Source organism: Hippopotamus amphibius, chromosome 1, assembly GCF_030028045.1.
Source record: "Hippopotamus amphibius kiboko isolate mHipAmp2 chromosome 1, mHipAmp2.hap2, whole genome shotgun sequence".
Taxonomy (NCBI): domain Eukaryota; kingdom Metazoa; phylum Chordata; class Mammalia; order Artiodactyla; family Hippopotamidae; genus Hippopotamus; species Hippopotamus amphibius.
This window is the reverse complement of record NC_080186.1, coordinates 118,365,533-118,382,579: the sequence shown is the minus strand read 5'-3', so window position 1 is coordinate 118,382,579 and position 17,047 is coordinate 118,365,533. Positions and strand designations below refer to the sequence as shown.

The following is a 17,047-nucleotide window of genomic DNA, read 5'->3' as shown; positions in this document are numbered from 1 at the left end:
CAACAGCAAATGTTAAAGAGGCTGTGAAGTATCGGGAAGTTTCCCATACTGTCAATGGAATTATAAATACAAGTATCTTGGAAAACAAATTTGACATTATCTGTAAAGTTGAAAATGTACATGTCTACGACCCACGTATTCTACTCCTTTGTATTTATTTTAGAAAAACACATATATGGGAAATATGTATCACAATGTTCACAGTAGTAGAATATGAATTACCAAAAACTGTAAAAAGCCCAAATGTCCATGGACAGAAGAGTGGATAAACAGAGGTCATACAATGGAAAATCATACAAAAATAAAAAGAATAAACTGCAGTTACATATATGACATAGATGGATCTCAAAAATGAATAACTGAGTGAAAACTGTAACATACAGTATGATATAATTTATATGAAACTCAAAAATATAAATCGTAATTATTTGGGGAAGACACATACGTGTAGTAAAACTGAAAGGGAAAGGCAAGAGAATGACAAGCACACATGGAGAATAACGCTTACCCTGAGGAAAGAGGTAAAGGGACAAGACTGAGCAGGGGACACAAAGACACTGAGATGATCTAGTTCAAATGATGGATAATACATATACGAGTATTTGCTTCATTAGTTTTACACCATGTGTGTTATATTTATTCATTTGTGTGTTGGAAGTACTTACCTAAAAAACCCTAATCATCTGGAAGCTAAAAAATGTTTAAAATACTTAAAATGTAACTATGAATATTCACTAGTACATAGCAGAACTAAAATAACTCTTCAGGTCATCACCTACTTCATTTTGGCTAATAATTTTCACCTTTCTTACATCCAGAATCTTTAAAGCAGCAGCAATAATAACAGTGTTGCACCGTTTATTCAACAGTAACAACAACAAAAACAACAGAGCTGCACCCATTTATTCAACAGTTACTGAGCACCTAGTAGGTGCCAGGGCCTGTGAATAAGATGGTGAACAAACTTGCCCGTCCCTGACCCAACAGAGCTTATAGTACAGTTAAGAGATGACACAAACGCCTTTGAATTCTATCTTCTTTTAGTTTTCAAGTTTACTTTTTCTCTCTTAGAAACTGTTTATTTTCCCATCAACTTCTTTCCATGCTGAGTTTGTGGGAGAACAGCTTAAGACCACTCAGTGGTTGTTCTTACCCATTCAGTAGCCTGAGCAGTGGCAGCTGCACTCAGTGGCAGGCTGAGCGCTCCAGTCTTCCGGGGGGAATTGCTGAATAGGCACAGAGGGCACCTGCCTGCATTCAGACCAGTCTGCCACCTCAGGGTGAGCAGCAGTGAACTCAGGAGCTGGAGCGGCCCACTCACCCTGAAACTCCTCCTTGGTCACAGTCTTCTCAGCTGCCACCTGCTCTTTCTTTTCAAACACTTCAGGATCTCTGTAAAAGCAGAGATCAGGCATGACCTCTCAAGGGTGCTCACGGGAGATGGTGCCATGCATGAGCAGAACTTCCTGGGTGAGCATCTACCGCATGAAAACCACTGAGTGAGCTCCTTGGTTGTTGCACGGGATGCCAATGTCCACATGATGTGGAGGAGTCTGTGTTGCTCGGAGTGATGGGGGGCAGGTTAATGTACAAGGCCTCTGTGAGAGGCTGGTGGTCAGCTCTGGGATCGGTAACCGCCAGAAATCTTGGCTCCTGGAAGGCTGCCTGGATCTGGTTAGTGAAGTTTCCAGGAGTGAAGCGGCCAGCGATAGGAGTGGCAGCAGCAAACTTCAGCACAGCTTGCTGGAGGATATGACACTGACATCAGCTGGGTTTTCAATGGCAACAATGGCACAAAGATGCCAACAGAAGCTTCTCCCAGATTCTCTTCAGATTTATGATGTAGATGCCATCACTTCTCCTTTTATACCGTACTGTTCCATTTGGAAGTCAAGGCTGGTGCCACCTAAGTGGGTTCCAGCTGTAAGAAATTTGAAGACATCCTCCTTCATTTGCAGGACATCAAGGGCTCTGGACATGGTGAAAGTTTCCTTTTAAGTTACAATGGGAATCCAGAAAAATGCCATATGGACCCGTCTGGGTAGTGCGGAATAGTCAAGTTTACTTTTTAATAAAGATGCCAAAGCATTCCTTAATTCAGTCATCCAAAAATGTGTGATGTGCTTCCACGTGCCCACACTATACAGAGATACAGTGGTGAACAAGACTGGCATGGTCTCTGTTGGCCTGCCTCCCATTTACGTGTGGGATTCCAGGGCTCCTTTGCTGCATTTGAAAACCAGAAGTTCTAGAGCAGCAGTTCCCATGAGTTTGGTGAATACTGACTAGTCATAAAATGTACCGATGTCCTCTGGCCAAAGAAATTTGAGAATGCTATATAGTTATTCATTTCTTGAATAATTACAATATATATACATATCTACATATTTAAAAACTTTGGGGAAAATTATAGTAAAGAAACTTCATTTTAATCCAAATTTACTTGGCCTTGGAACCCTTGGAACTCCCGTTTTGCAAAATACTATTAATAACATTCTCCTGGATGCTAGTGGAAGGGTTGCTGCTGTGGAGTAAGGTGGTGGCTGTGGGCATGTGCCCAGGCCTGAAGATGAACTCTACTAGGCCACAGGAAGAGTGGAGGTCCCCTCTATGCCCTGTTTATCTGTTCTCCTCAGCTCTGCCTCACACTGACTCCACTGCTGTCCAACACTGTCCAATGCCCACCACCACCACCTGCTGCCTAATCCAACTGTGCAGAAAAGTGCTAAAAGAACAAGTCTAAGACTGCTATCCTTAGAAAGGCCTTCCTGCAAGGTTGCCCCTTAGCTGGTGTCTGGGAACTTGGATTGCAGGAGAGTTCCCACCACTCCCAGAACTAGTAAAAGTGGGTCGCTGTGCCTAAGCTATTTACACAAACAACACGGATTATGTTAAACACCTGCTTTCCTTCTGGGAGTCTGGAATTTTAGTACATGTTAGGCAGATAATGACTACATGACCAGCCCCTGTAAAAAACCCTGGTCACTGAGACTCTGTTGACAGTTTCCTGGGTGGCAACATTTCATGTGTTGTCACAACATTTTGCTAAAGGAATCAAGTGTGTCCTATGTGATCCTACTTGGAAAGGACTCTTGGAAGCTTATACCTGCTTTCCTCCAGATTTTGCCCAATGTACCTTTTCCCTGCGCTGATTTTGCTCTGTATCCTTTTGCTGTAATAAATCATAGCTGTAAGTACGACTATGTGCTGACCTCTGAGTCCTCCTAAGAAATCACAGACCCTGGAGGTAGTTTTGGCAACCACCACCCAGCGCCCAACACTACCCAGCATCGACCTCCACCTGATAACCCACCATCACCTGGCACCCAACATCACCATCTCTGACCAGCTCAATTTTCTTAACCCCAGTTCTTCTCAATTCTCCCCTATTTCAAGTCCTTCAACTCCCTGCCTCCAACACTGTCCTCTCTCATCTGTGACCAGCTAACTCCCACATGACTTCTAACCCTCCACATCAGCTGATTTCTGACTCTAAGCCCTCCACCCAACCTTAACCTTCCCAACTCACAAACTACTCATGACCCCAATGCCACTCCAACAGTATCTGGCCTACCCAACCCTGCTCCCCGGATTTTCTCAATGTGTCCTGGTACAGCTACTAATATGAGACAGCTGTGGGCTGCAGCTCTGGAGGGAGGTCGGGTCCTAGAAAGAGTGGGTGACATGGTCCTGAGGTCATTACTTCTTCTTCCAGGCCATTGCTTTATGTTTTAGACATTACAGGAAATGCTGGTCAGGAAAATGTGACCAGCCTTCCATCTTGTATCCATATTACAACATTGGGTCTACCAGCCTCCATCCTTGAAAATTCTCCAATCCATCCTTTCCACTGAAGTCTTGCTTTTAAAACCCTTCAACATTTTCCTACTGCTTTTATTGACTGATTGACTAATTGGCTGCGTTGGGTCTTCACTGCCGGGCACGGGCTCTCTCTAGTTGTGGCGAGTGGGGACTACTCTTTGTTGCGGTGGCTTCTCTTGTTGTGGAGCACGGGATCTAGGAGCACAGGCTTCAGTAGTTGTGGCACGTGGGTTGAGTAGTTGTGGCTCATGGGCTCTAGAGTGCAGGCTCAGCAGTTGTGGTGCACGGGCTTAGCTGCTCTGAGGCACGTGGGATCTTCTTGGACCAGGGATCCAACCCGTGTCCCCTGCATTGGCAGGCAGATTCTTTTCTTTTTTTTTTAATTATTTTTTTGGGGGTACACCAGGTTCAATCATCTGTTTTTATACACATATCCCCGTATTCCCTCCCTTCCTTGACTCCTCCCCCCTCGAGTCCCCCCCACCCTCCCTGCCCCAGTCCTCTAAGGCATCTTCCATCTTCGAGTTGGACTCCCTTTGTTATACAACTTCCCACTGACTATTTTACAGTTGGTAGTATATATATGTCTGTGCTACTCTCTCGCTTCGTCTCAGTTTCCCCTTCACCCCCCGCCCCCTCCCATACCTCAAGTTCTCCAGTCCATTCTCTGTATCTGCATCCTTGTTCTTGTCACTGAGTTCATCAGTACCACTTTTAGATTCCGTATATGTGAGTCAGCATACAATATTTGTCCTTCTCTTTCTGACTTACTTCACTCTGTATGACAGATTGTAGTTCTATCCACCTCATTACATATAGCTCCATCTCATCCCTTTTTATAGCTGAGTAATATTCCATTGTATATATATGCCACATCTTCTGTATCCATTCATTTGTTGATGGGCATTTAGGTTGCTTCCATGTCCTGGCTATTGTAAAGAGTGCTGCAATAAACATTATGGTACAAGTTTCTTTTGGGATTATGGTTTTCTTTGGGTATATGCCCAGGAGTGGGATTACTGGATCATATGGTAGTTCTATTTGTAGTTTTTTAAGGAACCTCCAAATTGTTTTCCATAGTGGCTGTACCAACTTATAGTCCCACCAACAGTACAGGAGAGTTCCCTTTTCTCCACACCCTCTCCAACATTTGTTGTTTCCAGATTTTGTGATGATGGCCATTCTGATCGGTGTGAGATGATACCTCATTGTGGCTTTGACTTGCATTTCTCTGATGATGAGTGATGTTGAGCATCTTTTCATGTGTTGGTTGGCCATCTGTATGTCTTCTTTGGAGAAATGTCTATTTAGGTCTTCTGCCCATTTGTGGATTGGGTTATTTGCTTTTTTGGTATTAAGCTGCATGAGCTGCTTGTATATTTTGGAGGTTAATCCTTTGTCCGTTGTTTCATAGGCAATTATTTTTTCCCATTCTGAGGGTTGCCTTTTAGTCTTGTTTATGGTTTCTTTCACTGTGCAAAAGCTTTTAAGTTTCATGAGGTCCCATTTGTTTATTCTTGATTTGATTTCCATGATTCTAGGAGGTGGGTCAAAAAGGATGTTGCTTTGATGTATGTCATAGAGTGTTCTGCCTATGTTTTCCTCTAGGAGTTTGATAGTGTCTGGCCTTACATGTAGGTCTTTAATCCATTTGGAGTTTATTTTTGTGTATGGTGTTAGAAAGTGTTCTAATTTCATTCTTTTACATGTTGCTGTCAATTTTCCCAGCACCACTTATTGAAGAGGCTGTCTTTTTTCCATTGTATACTCGTGCCTCCTTTGTCAAAGATAAGATGCCCATATGTGTTTGGGCTTACTTCTGAGTTCTCTATTCTATTCCATTGATCTTCCTTTCTATTTTTGTGCCAGTACCATACTGTCTTGATCACTATGGCCTTGTAGTATAGTTTGAAGTCAGGAAGGCAGGTGGATTCTTAACCACTGTTCCACCAGGGCAGTACTGCTTTAAAGGTAAAGGATACACACACACACACACACACACACACACACACACACACACACACACACACACACACACACACACACACACAGCTTATATAAGATTAAGAGAAGATACTTTAAGAAAATAAAGGGGCGGGGGTGAATCTCAAAAGTCTGATCTCAAAGCAGGCAACCCAGACTAAACCTCGTTTTCCATGTCCTTTAAAATACCTGTAAGTAGGAAAAAATCCTATTGACAGACCAATGAAAGCAGAAGAATGGAATATTTGCTCATTCTACATTCTAAGACATATACAAATCAGGGACTGCAAGAAAAAGGCTCAACACCACTAATACTATGAAAAAACTGAGTAATGATTTCTTTCAGTTTTTTCATATCCTTTGGATGCTGATTTGCAGAGTACAAATTAACCACATTATTACTGGAAGGCAGATAAAGGACAGGATTCTATTAAAAGTGACTGATGGTACAGGATGAAAAGAGTTATGGAGATGGATGGTGTGATGGCTGCTCAATAATGTGAATGTATAATATCATGGAATTGTGCAGTTAAAAATGGTTAAGATGGTAAATTTTATATTATGTATATTTTATCACAATAAAAAAAGAAATAACAAAGTAAGACAGACGGTTAAAATTAAATTATCTCAAGCCTTCTAGGAAATAAAGATGAAGAAAAAAATTCTCAAAGATATCATTAAAATACTTCTTTAGGGCTTATCTGTAGTTTTTAAGAGGAAACGGAACCTCCACTTTTAGGTGTGTCAGCTTCGATTTTTTTCTCCCTTTCTTAGTTCTTTCAGACTACTTTGTAGCAATTTGAGTCTAAAGCATCACCTTCCACCTGAACCCAAAGATCTAAGAGGAGCTTCAAGCTGTGAAAAGTCTCCTGATGGATTCATCTGAGGTTAACCCAAACTGGACCCCGGAGCCTCCTCAAATGTCCATAGATGAAAATTCCCAGGCAACTCCAGTTGCCTCTCAACCTACATCTGAGGTGTTAATAAAGAACCTCAGTAACCTGACGCTCAACCCCAGTATCAAATTGCCACTTATTCTACCTCAACCTACTGGACGGTTACTTGGTGAAAACATACTCTACAGGCGAGGGGTGAGGACTGTGTTAATTAATCGGAAAGAGAAGATGGAATGGCTGATTCAATCTATTAAAAAACACAATGGCAAAGGAGTTCCTCAGTCTGACTCTCAAAGAGAACCATAACAGAATGATGTTGAGACATGATCAAGAGTGCAAAGATTTAGATGTAGCTGCTGTTTTTGCCGGTTTCATAGAGAGCCTTCTGAGGATAGTGATGAGAATTATTACAATAATAAGTATTACAGTCATTATGACATGGAATTGAATGAGCCATAAATCTTATTCTTGAACTATTTTTTCTTGCTGGTAATTTTAGGATCGTTATGAAGCAGCTTGGGAAAGATTGTGTACCAATATTTTGATAGCCTATTAAGTTCCGTGTCTTTTTTTTTTCTGATATGTCCTTTCTACCTTGCATTTGAATGACTTGAATACACTTTGGTTCCACTTTGTGAAACAAATTAACTTGTGTGGAAGGAACTCGAAGAATTTGGGTGGCTTGGCCCCAGCATTGTTAGAACAGCGTGTTGAATTATAGTAAAAATTTGATGTGCTGTTTCAATTTTCAGTAACAAATGTGTTTATAGAGGATCTTATTAAAATCTGAGACTTATTTGAGTAACTAAGAAAAACCACTTCTTTAATATTGTTCAACAGTCATCATTCTGAGACTCTACCCATTGTCTACTTCTAATATTCCAAGCAAGAAGAGCTCTCCCTCCAATCACAGACTTAGTTTAAAGTGTTCCAGAGACAAATAATTCCTTAGTCTTTAAACCATCTGAAGCTTTTTCAGGTACATTTGAAGGGACATTTACTCACTATTGTATTTAAAGTTCTGTCACTCTTCTGATGAAACTTTTTGGCTAGTGTTAGAGCCCTCTTTCTTCAAAAAGAAAAAAAAAAATCTCACATAGGCCAAATGTACACTGAAAACGAAGTCAGAAAAAGCCTGTATCAAACTTAGAAAGGTATCCCAAAGATTATATGCTAACACTTCAGTGGTCACAAAAATCACAGGTTATTTTTTAAATTAAACATTTGCTATTGAGATATTTGCAGATTCACATGCAACTAAAAGAAATAATGTATGTTTCATGTATCCTTTACCAGTTTCCCCCAATGGTAACATCTTGCAAAACTACAGTACACTATCACAAGCAGGATATTGACATTGATAGTCAAAATAAAGAACATTTCCATCACTTTAAGGATCCCTCATGTTGCCCTTCTATAGCCTCCTGCACTTCCCTCCCACAACCCTCCCATTCCTTAACCCATGACAACCACTAATCTGTTCTCTATTTCTATAATTTTGTCATTTCAAGCATGTTATGTAAATAAAATCATACCGTATGCAAGCTTTTAATATCGACTTTTTCCCATTCATCATAATTTTCTGGAGATTCATCTGGGTTGCATGTTATACGCATCAATAGTTTGCTCTTTTCATCCTGAGTACTATTGCATGGTATGAATGTGCCTGTTTGTTTAACCATTCATCCACTGAAGGACATCTGGGCTGTTTCCAGGTTTTGGCTGTTACTAATAAGCTGCAATAAAACATTTGTGTACAGATTTCTATGTGAAGAGAATCATAAAGTCTTAAGGTTAAGGCGATCTAGTTCAACAACTGAACTCTTCAGAGCTACTTCAGAACTGAATTAATGCTACAATGATCTTAATAATAACAACAGTATTTTTCAGAAACAGGCTCCATGTTAAGCAATTTATAGGCACTGTCTCACAACACTATCCTATGAAGTAGATATTATTATATCCATGTGAAAACAGGGATGAATAGACTAACTTGCTCGCGGGTTCATAGCCTAAAAGTGACAGTTCTGGAATTCAAACCTATGTTTGACACTGCAGCCTTCCCCATTAGCCACTGCATATACTGTGTTGCCAATTACCAAGTATCCAAGCATTTCCACTGATGGGGAACTCACAAAGCAGTCCACATGGTTTTCAGCTTTTTTTTTTTCCAGGAAAAAGAAAGATTTATTACTTGCAGCAAGCTAAGGAGGACACAGGGGATCTTTCCTAAAATAATGTCTCCCTGAACAGCAAACTTGGGGAAGTTTCAGGCTAAGGGTACATGCATGTTCACGAAGGGGTCTGAGCAGAGGAGGAGTCAGCATACAGTTGGCACCATAGTTGACAGAGTCCAAGCTTTAGTTGATTGAAGTCATGTGGGTCAACATCATTCCCTTCTCCACCAGGGTGGGCGCCTTAATTCCTGCAGAACTCAAAGACTGGTCTCAGGATTTAATGAAGTTCCGATGTCTCGTCGCAGAAAGAATTCAGTGAGAGACAAAGTGATAGGTAAGAAGTGGATTTGTTTAGGGACAAACACACTCCACAGACAGAATGTGGGCCATCTCAGAAGGTGAGAGGCCTGGTTTTCAGCTTTTATGGAAAGTTCTTTCACAATCTGAGGTGAAATGTCTCCTTGTCACTTTCATCCACTATCCCAATCTTTCTCTTTGGTTTTACAAGCTGCCTTCCAGGCAATAAACTAAAGGTTATGTCCCCCTTTTTTTCTTTTTCTAGGTAAATGTCTTCTGTTTCTCAAAGCAATAATCATACAAGTCCTTTATATTACTCATCAATACTCTGCAACTATCATCTATCATTTTTAGATTTTATATTTTCAAGAGCAACTATTTTGTTATTCTGTAACACTATGGTTTCACTGAGAACACAGCTCACTCACTAACATCAATTCTATTTTAAACAAATACTACCTAACAAAATCCTAGTAGCCTTTTTTTTTTTTTGGCTTCGTTGGGTCTTCGTTGCAATGCATGGGCTTTCTCTAGTTGTGGCAAGCGGGGGCTACTGTACACATGGGCTTTCTCTAGCTGTGGCAAGCAGGGGCTACTGTTTGTTGCGGTGTGTGGGATTCTCAGGGTGGTGGCTTCTCGTTGCAGAGCATGGACTCTAGAAGCTTGAGCTTCAGTAGTTGCAGCACATGGGCTCAGTAGTTATGGCACACAGGCACTAGAGCATGTGGGCTTCAGTAGTTGTGGTGCATGGGCTCAGCTGCTCTGCATCATGCGGGATCTTCCCAGACCAGGGATCGATCCCATGTCCCCTGCGTTGCTAGGTGGATTCTTAACCACTACGCCACCAGGGAAGTCAGCAGCAGCTTTAAAAAAAAAAAATTAATTACTTAATTAATGAATATATTTTCTGTTGTGTTGGGTCTTTGTTACTGCACACAAGCTTTCTCTAGTTGCTGCAAGCGGGGACTACTCTTTGTTGTGGTGCGTGGGCTTCTCACTGTGGTGGCGTCTCTTGTTGTGGAGCATGGGCTCTAGGTTCATAGGCCTCAGTAGTTGTGGCACTTGGGCTCAGAAGTTGTGGCTCGTGGGCCTAGTTGCTCCGCAGCATGTTGGATTTTTCCAGACCAGGGCTCAAACTTGTGTTCCCTGCATTGACAGGCAGATTCTTAACCACTGTGCCACCAGGGAAGTTTCCCCAGCAGCTTTTTAATGGAAATTGTCAAGCTGGTCTCAAAATTCATATGAAAATTCAGTGGTCTCAGAATAGTGTATAAAACCTTGAAAAATAAAGAATAAAGTTGGAGGGCTCATATTCCTTATTTCAAAACTTACTACAAAGCTACAGTAATCTAGACAGTGTGGTATTAGCATATGCCTATAGCTCATATATGTCTGACCCATATGTCTACAGATCAATGGAACAGAGTTGAGAATTCAGTAATAAACTCTCACGTTACAGTCAGTTGATTTTTAACATGGGTGCCAAGAAAATTCAACGGGAGAAAGAACAGTCTTTTCAAGAAATGGTGCTGGGACAGAATACCCACACGTAAAAGAATGAAATTGGACCCTTACCTCACATCACATACAGAAATTAACTCAAAATAGATCACAGACCTAAATGAAAGTGCTAAAACTGTAAAACTCTTAGAATATAGGAGTAAATTTCTGTGACCTTGGATTAGGCAATGGTTTCTTAATGATGCCAAAAGCTCAAGCAACAAAAATAAAAATAGATACTTGGACTTCATCAAAATTAAAACAATTTCTGCTTCAAAGGATGCCATTAAGAAAGTAAGACAGGGAATTCCCTGGCAGTCCAGTGGTTAGGACTCACTGCTTTCACCGCCAGGGCCAGGTTTGATCCCTGGTAGGGGAACTAAGATCCAGCAGATTATATATCTGATAAAGGACCTGTATTCACAATATATTATACAAAGAACTCTTTACAACTCAACAATAAAAAGTAACTCAAAAATGGGCAAAGAACTTAAAATAGATGTTTCTCCAAAGAAGACATACAATGGCCACTAAACACAGGAAAAGATGCTCAACACCATTAGTCATTAGGAAAATGCAAATCAAAAACACGATGTGATACCACTTCACACTCACAAGGATAGCTAAAATCAAAAAGAACACACAATAACAAGTATTGGGGCGGATGCAGAAAAATTGGAATCCTCATACATTGCTTCTGGGATTGTAAAATGGTGCAGCCACTTTGGAAAACTGTTTGGCATTTCCTCAAAAGTTTAAACATGGATTTACCAAATGACCCAGCAATTCTACTCATAGTTATACATGCAAGAGAAATGAAAACACTTGTACACACATTTGTGCAGAAATGCTCACAGCAGCATTATTCATAGTAGCCAGAATGCAGAAACAATGCAAATGTCCACTGACTGATAAACAGATTTTAAAAATGTAGCTGTTCAGTGGAACATTAGTTAGTAAACAAAAAGAAATGAAGTTCTGATACATGTTACAACATGGATGAATCTTTAAATAAAGGGAATGAAGTCTGTCACAAAAGACCACATATAGTATACTTCTAATTATATGAGATGTCCACAACAGGCAAATCTATTGAGACAGAAAATTAGATTAGTGGTTGCCAGGGCCTGGGAGAGGGGAGAATGGAAACTGACCACTGATGGGTTCTTTTGGGGGTGAAAAAAATGTTCTAAAACTAGCCAGTGGTAATGGTTACACAACTCTGTGAATATACTAAAATCCCACTGAATTGTACACTTTAAAGATACTGAGTTTTATGGTATATGAATTATAGTATGCAAATCTCAATAAAGCTGTTATTTAAAAACACTGCTTTTTAGGGACTTCCCTGGTGGCGCAGTCGTTAAGAATCTGCCTGCCAATGCAGGGCACATGGGTTCAAGCCCTGGTCCAAGAAGATCCCACATGCCTCGGGGCAACTAAGCCCATGAGCCACAACTACTGAGCCCACGTGCTGCAACTACTGAAGCCCGTGCACCTAGAGCCCATGGTCCACAACAAGAGAAGCCACCGCAATGAGAAGCCCATGCACCGTAACGAAGAGTAGCCCCGGCTCGCCGCAACTAGAGAAAGCCTGTGCGCAGCAACGAAGACCTAACTCAGACAATAAAATAAATAAATAAATAAAAATATTGCTTTTTAGCTATATTAAAATAACACAACAGCAGAAGCTAACATGCAGTGATGAACTACTACATGCCGGACAATGTACTAATATATATCATATGCTTTATGTTATTTTTATCATCACAGCAGCCTTTGAAGCATTTTATCATTTGCTGCTGCTTAACAAACTATCTCAAAACTCAATAGCTTCAAACAATAACTACTTATTATTGCTCACAAGTCTACAGCTACAAGCTGGTTACTTCTTTTGCTCTGGGCCAGATCTGGCTATCTCTGAAGGGCTTCCTCATGCATCTGAGGTTGGCCTCAGCTGGGATGACTGATTCTGCTCCACACTGATTCTCATCCTCTTTGCAGTGTGGCCTGGACTTGACATAGCAGTAGCAAAGATCCAAGAGAGCTAAAACACTTAAGATCTCTTCAAACTTGGCTGAGAACCAGTAAAGACTGTTGTATTCTATTGCAGACCATTATAGGCCAACCCAGATTCAAAGGGTAGGAAGTAGACTCTACCTCTTTATGGGAGGATCTGCAAAATCACAATTTTTCTGACCTGTGGAAACCACTGTACTGTTAAAAAATGGAGACCCTTGGATCCAAACATAGTTATTGGACTTGAGAGCAATTTCTCATTGCTACACCCTATTTCTTCCCAGACGGCCTCAACACTTTATTTGTGCAGCTATTTGTTGATTTTGATCTTAGCTAAGGTTAAGTGAATTATTAAATTTCAATTTTATTAATTTTGAACCTTATTTTACTTTGTCAATATCTCCTTTATTAATAAAAGTTTTTGAAAGTTCACAATTTTAAACATTCAGTTATAAAGTTAACCAATGAGAACTAAAAGTTGTTTTGATAAAATTCTAAATCAGAAATTATTGAACAGGGACTACCCTGGTGGTCCAGTGGTTAAGAATCTGCCTTCCAGTGCAGGGATGTGGGTTCAGTCCCTGATTGGGGGGAACTAAGACCCTAAGGGCCTCGGGGCAACTAAGCCTGAGTGCTGCAACTATTGAGCCCGCGTGCTCTGGAGCCCACACATCACAACTAGAGAAGCTTATGCACTGCAACGAAAGATCCTGAGTGCCGCAACTAAGACCCAAGGCAGTCAAAGAAATAAATAAATAACAAATATACAAAATTAAAAAAAAGGAAATTATTGAACACAGTTGCAGTTTCACAATCAGTTTTAGCATCAAATGAAATTCAGCTTTTATTTTGTATGTGTAATATTAGAAATTTTGAGCCACACAGGTAAGTATCAATAGTTGCAAGAGATAACCATTTGTAATAGTTTTTTAGTTTTTATTTTTAAAAAATTTGGGCCAAGAGAACTGCAAGGATAGTACAAAGAGCTTCCCCTAATATTAACATCTTACATGACCATAGTACAGTTACCAAAATTAAGAAATTAACATTGTTACAATACTATTAACTAAACCATGGAATTTATTTGGATTTCGCCAACTTTTCAGATAATGTACTCCTTCTGTTATAAAGTCCAATTCAGGATCCCACATGTGGAGATCTGAATGTTTTTCTGAATCTATCACCAACATATTACCTACCTTTTAAAAACTGTGCAAAAATTACAAATTTTAAAAATGTATCCTCAGTGATCTCATTCAAGTAACAATTAAACAGGATACAGTTATCCGAAGAGTTCTGTAGCATAGCCTAGATCAGTGGTTCTCAATATTGCTGCACATTAGAATCACCTAGGTATAATGAAAACCTCTGCTGCCCAGACTGTATTTCACACCAACTGAATCACAATCTCTGTTAGTGAGACTCAGATATAGGTATTACATAGGTATTAAAGTTCCCCCACTGATTCCAATGTGCAGCTAAGATTGAGAACTACTGCATAGATGTCAACAGTTAAGGGAATTTCAACCTATTTAAGAACAGGCAGTCTTTGGGTATAGTTATTTAACCAATTAAACATTCAGTATATACTTCTCCAAAAAGCCTTGATGAGACTATCAAATGTCTTATGAAGACATGATATATTATGGTATTATTTTGATTTACCATTCTGGGAATTCTGACAAAAGAAGATAAATTAGCCTGCCATAACTTTTTCTCTATTGAAACTAGACTGATTTCTCAATGATCAGTAATTCTTTTTCATTCATTCATTCATTCATTTATTACTTTTTGGCCACGCTGTGTGGCATGTGGGATCTTAGTTCATCAACCAGGGATCAAACCTGTGCCCTGTGCGTTGGGAGCCTGGAGTCTTAACCACTGGAGCACCAGGGAAGTCCCAGTAATTCTTTTTCTAAATCAGTGGTTCTCAACTGGGGCAACTTTGCCCTCTAGGAGCCATTTGGCAATGTCTGGTAGCAGTTTGGTTATCACAACTTGGAGGAGTGGTGCTACTAGCATCTAGTGAACAGAGGACAGGTATTCTGCTAAACATTCTGCAACACACAGGAGAGGATCCCACAACAACGAATTACCCAACCCCAAGTTTCAACAGTGCCAAAGGCTGAGAGAGATTGTTCTGAATCTTGAGTCCTACAGGGAAAATTTGGTTCCTGGAGACTAATCTCATTGTTTTCACAATTTCAGTTAGAAAAAACAGATTTGTTATGCTGCATTTTGTAATTATTATAACTATTTCCCCAAGTTTGGATTCCTAGAGCAGTATTAGGGCTACAGAAGCAAAGGACTTTCTCTGAGGCAAACTGAAAATGACTAACTTTAACAATGTAAACTGTCAGCTCTCAGGATTCTACCACTTGGTATTTTTGATAGAAACAATACACATTTAGTCTCCAAATGATAAAGGGGCAAATGATGGTGCAATGTACACTAACCCTTCTAATGGAGAAAAAAAAAAGGAAGGGCAGGGACTATGACTGCTTTCTAGGCTAGAGGATATTCTGGATAATTCTCAACAAACCTAGAAAATTCCTCAACAAATTGACGCTAGATTGGCAAAATATCTGAGAGGTCTCTAAAGGCTTCACAAAAGGCATGTTAAGTGTACACACATACCCAGGCTTACCAGCCTAGATTTTTAGGGCTCAGTGATATAAACCCACACTTAGATTAAGCCACTGTACATTTAGATCATGGTTCTGAAGTGGAGATGCATAAAGACAATGACAAAGAAAACAGATATACACAAAATCATCCCATCTATTGGAGCGCAGGTGATTATCTCTCTTGATTTTCATTCCTAATGTTGCTAACAATTAGTATTAATATTATTTATGTAATAAACAAACTTCACTCCAAACTTTAGTAAGGTGTCTAGGTTAAAAAATTTTTTCTGAGACCTAAGCAAAATCATTTTTACAGTGACATAGTAAAAACACAGGGGTCCCTATGTATATAAGATTATTCAGCTGCAACATTGTTTCTAATATTAAAAGAATGGAAAGAACCTAAATATCTGTTAACAGTGGATAAGCAATGGAATACCATGCAGCTGTTTAGAAACAAAATGATCCCAGAAGTTCCCTCCATACCAACGAGGAAAAATCTCTAATATATATTAAGTGAAAAAAACAAAACAAAAACAAAGTGTAGAACACTGTATACAGCAAGCTATCATTAGTGTAAAAAAGGAGAAAATCTATCCAATTTGTTTGTAAAAAGGTAAATGTTTTGACGGATGTACAAAAATTGATAATATTGTTTGCCTTCAGGGCAAGGAAATGGGTTCCTGTTGGGGCAGGAAAAGAGGGAGAGTAGTATCTTTTGTACTTTTGGAACTGTGAACTATGTTGCTATTACCTGGGCAGAAAGTAAATATTAAAAAATTAAATCAACAAACCCCTAATGAATCCTTTCAAGCTAATAAATAATTTTTCTGTATGAATTATATTACTGCATAAAGAAAACCCTGGTGCATCAAACTGTGTTAGGCTGACATTAAAGATAATAAATAGTGGGGTCACATCCCAACCACACATTTAAACCTACCTCGGGAAGGGTAAACCCTTTGGTTTCTCACATGGGTACCTTTCACATAACATGCTTCACAGGAAAAAATAACATTGTTTCAAGCTTGTAAAAACATCTTTTTTTCCTCTGTGAGCCCGTTTCCCCTCCCTAAAACAAGGGCAAGTACTTGACTAGTGTTTTCCAGACATTTTTTCCTTCCTCTGGTAACATAACTTTTCCAAACTAAGAGCAATTTAAAATACTAACATATAAGAGATATACAAGGGCTGTGCTGGGAAAAGCAAGAATAAGGAGCATCTGCTTTGATGTTCACTTTCTTCCAGGTGCTGAAGCGCACTGGAAAAAATCTAGGGCTCAAAAAAACTAGAGCAACTACAATAGCAATAGCTAACACTTGCTGAACACTTTCTGTAGGTCAGGCACTGGTATAAGTGCTTTATGTAAATTAACTCATCATATCTTCAAAACAATCCTATGATGTAAGTAATATTATTAACTCCAATTTACAGACAAAGATACAGGGTGGCAAGTATGGCAGAACAGTTTAAAGCACAGACTGAAGAATCTACCTTCTTTAAGAAAAAATCTAACTTCTGGGATTTGAAATGGGGCTCTCCTATGTAATAGTTGTGTGACCTTAAGCAAATGACTTAAACTTTGTGTTGTCTGTTTCCTCATTTCTAAAATGGAGATTGTATCTACACATAGGATTCTTAAAATGATTAAATGACTTAAAAATGCAGTTATTATTATCACTTGTTTTACCCAAGTTTACACTGCTACCAAGTAGAAGAGCTAGGG

At 39.6% G+C, this 17,047-nt stretch overlaps 1 protein-coding gene and 2 pseudogenes across 2 annotated transcripts in view; 1 reads left to right on the top strand and 2 right to left on the bottom strand.

Moving 5' to 3' along the window:
- The window catches only part of DAP3 (death associated protein 3), a 34,185-nt gene that overhangs the window by 13,448 nt on the left and 3,690 nt on the right, over positions 1–17,047 (bottom strand). The window contains exon 2 of one of the 2 annotated variants that reach the window (XM_057726082.1): positions 8,237–8,437. The exons of the other annotated variant lie outside the window; for it this stretch is intronic. Coding sequence (XP_057582065.1) covers positions 8,237–8,295 — 59 coding nt within the window. The 5' untranslated portion in view covers positions 8,296–8,437. The remainder of the gene's footprint in view (positions 1–8,236; positions 8,438–17,047) is intronic. 2 annotated transcript variants of the gene reach the window in all.
- LOC130848127 (40S ribosomal protein SA-like) lies at positions 1,127–1,979 on the bottom strand (annotated as a pseudogene).
- Positions 6,678–7,160, top strand: LOC130848137 (developmental pluripotency-associated protein 3-like; annotated as a pseudogene).